The 3,926-nt window shown below is 68.6% G+C and overlaps 1 protein-coding gene across 1 annotated transcript in view; it reads left to right on the forward strand.

The window, feature by feature from the left end:
* The window catches only part of MUC5B (mucin 5B, oligomeric mucus/gel-forming), a 100,063-nt gene that overhangs the window by 77,871 nt on the left and 18,266 nt on the right, over window positions 1–3,926 (forward strand). The window contains exons 35-41 of the mRNA XM_015588663.1: window positions 288–583; window positions 1,472–1,628; window positions 1,978–2,106; window positions 2,298–2,442; window positions 2,538–2,581; window positions 2,655–2,852; window positions 3,067–3,878. Coding sequence (XP_015444149.1) covers window positions 288–583; window positions 1,472–1,628; window positions 1,978–2,106; window positions 2,298–2,442; window positions 2,538–2,581; window positions 2,655–2,852; window positions 3,067–3,878 — 1,781 coding nt within the window. The remainder of the gene's footprint in view (window positions 1–287; window positions 584–1,471; window positions 1,629–1,977; window positions 2,107–2,297; window positions 2,443–2,537; window positions 2,582–2,654; window positions 2,853–3,066; window positions 3,879–3,926) is intronic.

The following is a 3,926-nucleotide window of genomic DNA, read 5'->3' on the forward strand; positions in this document are numbered from 1 at the left end:
GACCTCTGATGGCTGGGGTGAGGCCATGCCCCGTGTGGGCGCCGTAAGGGGTACGCTGGCACCAAAGCCAGGAACGGTGTGTCCGGCCCTGCTAGAGGCCGCTCTGCTCCTTGGTCTCTGCTCAGTGTCCGCACCCCTGGGCCGAGGTGCCACGGGAAGTGGTGCCTGCCCACCTGCCTTCCTACCCACCTGTGGACCCACTGCAGGACCCACTGTGCACCTGGGCTGCCTGCAAGTTCACTGGGTGCTGCCTGGGGGAACTGGGGGCCCGCGGTCACCCTTCCCAGGCCAGGCTGCCCCCCGCAGCGCCAGCCCCATGCGCCCGTCTGTCTCCGCGCCCCAGGGCAAGGTCTGCGGGCTCTGCGGGAACTTCGACGACAACGCCGCCAACGACTTCACCACGCGGAGCCAGTCCGTGGTGGGCGACGCGCTGGAGTTTGGCAACAGCTGGAAGTTCTCCCCGTCCTGCCCGGACGCCCCGGCCCCCAGGGACCCCTGCGCCGCCAACCCCTACCGCAAGTCCTGGGCCCAGAAGCAGTGCAGCATCATCAACAGCCCCACCTTTGCCGCCTGCCGTTCTCAGGTGGGCCGAGGAGCGGGGGCTCTGCGCTGCGGGGCAGGGGCTGGGGGCTGGAAGTGGTGGGGCTGGCCCCTTGCCCCACTGTGGAGCCGGTCTGGCCAGGGTGGGGCCTTGGAGAGCGGTCTTCACCCTGAGCTATGTGCAGGGCGCACCGTCTGGGCCTCCCCCTTGTCCCGGCACAGAGCCACTCTGCCGTTCCCTTTGACCACTCAGTCCCCTCCCCCGGAAGCAGGGCCGTGAGCCATCCAGGCCCTGGTGTCAGCCCCTGCCCCTCATCCTCCGCCCCATCCCCTGACCTGCCTGCCTACCAGTGCGGCCCCAGGGCAGAGGACCAGGGACCAGCCTCAGAAACTCCCCAGCGGTCCTTCCTGTTGACAAGGACTCTGGGGCCCACTCACCACACAGTCTCCGGATTCAGGACCCGCAGGGATGAGGAGGGTGGCTGGGCAGGAAAGGTCAGCGCTGTGCAGCCTGCCTCCTGACGCAACCCCTCAGGGCCCTGCCCACTGGCTCAGAGTGTCCTGTGAGCCCGACCTGCACCCCTACCTCGGCTGGTGCTGCCCGCGAGACGGGTCCACTGTGCTCTGCTGCCGGTGGGAGGAGCCGTCCCCCTCACCCCAAGGGGACAGGGCCCCCCACGTGTCAGGACAGGGCCCCCCACGGTCACAGAGAGGGCTGGTGTGCAGTTCGTCGAGATGCCGAGTAGAGGCAAGGGACGAGGGGCAGGAGTGAGGTCAGAGAAGGAGCCAGAAGCATGGGCGAAGGTACCAGGTGGGTGGCAGCCTTCCGGCCGCAGCCCGTGGGTCTGGGATGGCAGGCGAGCTGCTGTCCCCGAGGCAGGCTGGACGTCGGCTCTTCTTGATGAGGGACCCCTTGGCCCTCCCCCACTAGGTCGACCCCGCCAAGTACTACGAGGCCTGCGTGAGCGACGCGTGCGCCTGCGACTCCGGCGGCGACTGCGAGTGCTTCTGCACGGCCGTGGCCGCCTACGCCCAGGCCTGCCGCGACGTGGGCGTGTGCGTGTCCTGGCGCACCCCGGACGTCTGCCGTGAGTCGGGCTCTGTCCGTGGTGCTGAAGGGCGAGGGGGGCGGCGGGAGCCGGCGGAGCCGCGGCGAGCCCTGGGCCCGACCCGCACACGTGTGCACAGCAGACACGCAACGCGCACGCGACACACGCGTGTGCGTGGACCTGTCCGTGAAAACCAGACGCACGGGGGGCCCCCAAATGAGGGGACTCGGCGAAGGACGGGTGTTCTAATCCAGGGCTGAGAAACGAGCCTGGAGCGCGAGGGGCGGGCCCCTCAGATCCCTCCGCCCTGGGACGAGCGGCCCCGCCCCAGCACGTCCAGGGGACCAGGGGTCCGGCGGCGGCCTTAGCCTCTGTCGTCTACCCTCAGCCCTGTTCTGCGACTACTACAACCCTCAAGGGGAGTGCGAGTGGCACTACCAGCCCTGCGGGGCGCCCTGCCTGAGGACCTGCCGGAACCCCAGCGGCCGGTGTCTGATGGACGTGCCAGGCCTGGAAGGTGAGGGGCAGGCTGGCCCGGGGACCCGCACCCCTCATCCCAGGACGTTGCACAGGCACCAGGGGTGGGTTGGGTGCCGGGAGGGGGGGTGTGTGGGCGCCCGCCCGCCCTCAGCACCCCCCGCGACGTAGAGGCAGCATCGACCACGTGGCGGGAGGCGTGAGTCTTCCTCCTGCCCTGTGCCGTCTCAGGATGCTACCCCAGGTGTCCGCCCAGCAAGCCATTCTTCAGTGAAGACCAGATGAAGTGTGTGGCCCAGTGCGGCTGCTACGGCCAGGATGGGAACCACTATGATGTGGGCGCCAGTGTCCCCACCACGGAGAACTGCCAGAGCTGGTAAGGGGCCACACAGCGTGGGTGGGGCGGGGGCCGGTGAGGTGGGTGCTGCCTGGCCCCTGCAGGCCCTCAGCCCTTCTCTCTCCCCCTCCCAGTGACTGCACCCCGAGTGGCATCCAGTGCACACACAGCCTTGCGGGTAAGGAGGGGCCGGGTTGGTTAGGGGCTGGGGGCTGGGGCTCCATTCAACCCTGGACCTGCCGTGTCCCCAGCCTGCAAGTGCACCTATGAGGGCAGGAGTTACAGCTATGGGGACGTCATCTACAACACAACCGACGGGCTCGGTGCCTGCTTGGTCGCTGTCTGCGGAAACAACGGGACCATCATCCGGAGGGCCATGGAATGTCCTAGAACCTTCTCCACGACACCCTTCACCTTTACCTCCACTGCAGCCCCGCCCTCCACGACAGGTGAGGCGACCCAGGGGAAGCCTGGTGGGCTGGGGGAAGGGGGAAGGCCCAGCGGGCACTCAGTGCAGGTGTCCCGGGTGCAAGGGGTGGGCTGGAATCTAGCAGAGGCCTGGAGACCAGCCCTGGCGCAAGGGGACACGTGCTCCCCACCCCCGGCGCACGGCTGTCAAGGATGCAGAGGCAGCTGACCGGCTGCACCGCCTCTACCCCACAGGCTTGGCGCCCACGCTCTCGGCCGTGTGCGTGCGTGAGGTCTGCCGCTGGTCCACCTGGTACGACAGCAACCACCCAGAGCCCGGCATGGGAGGCGGGGACTTCGAGACGTTTGCGAACCTGAGGCAGAAGGGCCACCAGGTGTGCCCGGCCCCGGCCGGCATCGAGTGCCGGGCACGGCAGCTCCCTGACATGCCCCTGGAGCAGCTGGGCCAGAAGGTGGAGTGCAGCCAGCAGCAGGGGCTCACGTGCCTCAACAGCGAGCAGAGTCCTCCGCTCTGCCACAACTACGAGCTGCGGGTCCTCTGCTGCGACCTCGTGCCCTGCAGCACAACCCCGGGCCTGGGCACCAGCCAGGAGCCAACGCCCGGGTCCCTGCCCACGCCCACCCCCACCCTCCAGGCAACAACGGCCTTGACCTCACAGACCCAGTCCACCAGCCCTGCCACAACGGAGACCCGGGGAGCCAGCAGCTCTGTGGCCCCAGGCACCACCTGTCAGCCCCGATGTTGGTGGACGGAGTGGTTCGATGCGGACTACCCCACGTCCGAGGAGGCCGGGGGCGACATCGAGTCTTATGACAAGATCAGGAGCGCAGGGGGGACTGTGTGTGAGTGGCCTCAGGACATAGAGTGCAGGGCGGAGAACTTCCCCGACAGGAGCCCTGAGGAGCTGGGCCAGCACGTGCACTGCGACCCCCGGTTCGGCCTGGTCTGCAGGAACGACAAGCAGGTGGGGCTGTTCAAGATATGCTACAACTATAGGATCCGAGTGCTGTGCTGCAGCCAGGACCACTGCGGCGGCCACACCACCGCCACCTCCAGCGCTGCCACCGCCACGGCCACCGCGGCCACCGCCACC

The sequence above is a fragment of the Pteropus alecto genome, unplaced genomic scaffold (assembly GCF_000325575.1).
Source record: "Pteropus alecto unplaced genomic scaffold, ASM32557v1 scaffold43, whole genome shotgun sequence".
Lineage (NCBI taxonomy): Eukaryota > Metazoa > Chordata > Mammalia > Chiroptera > Pteropodidae > Pteropus > Pteropus alecto.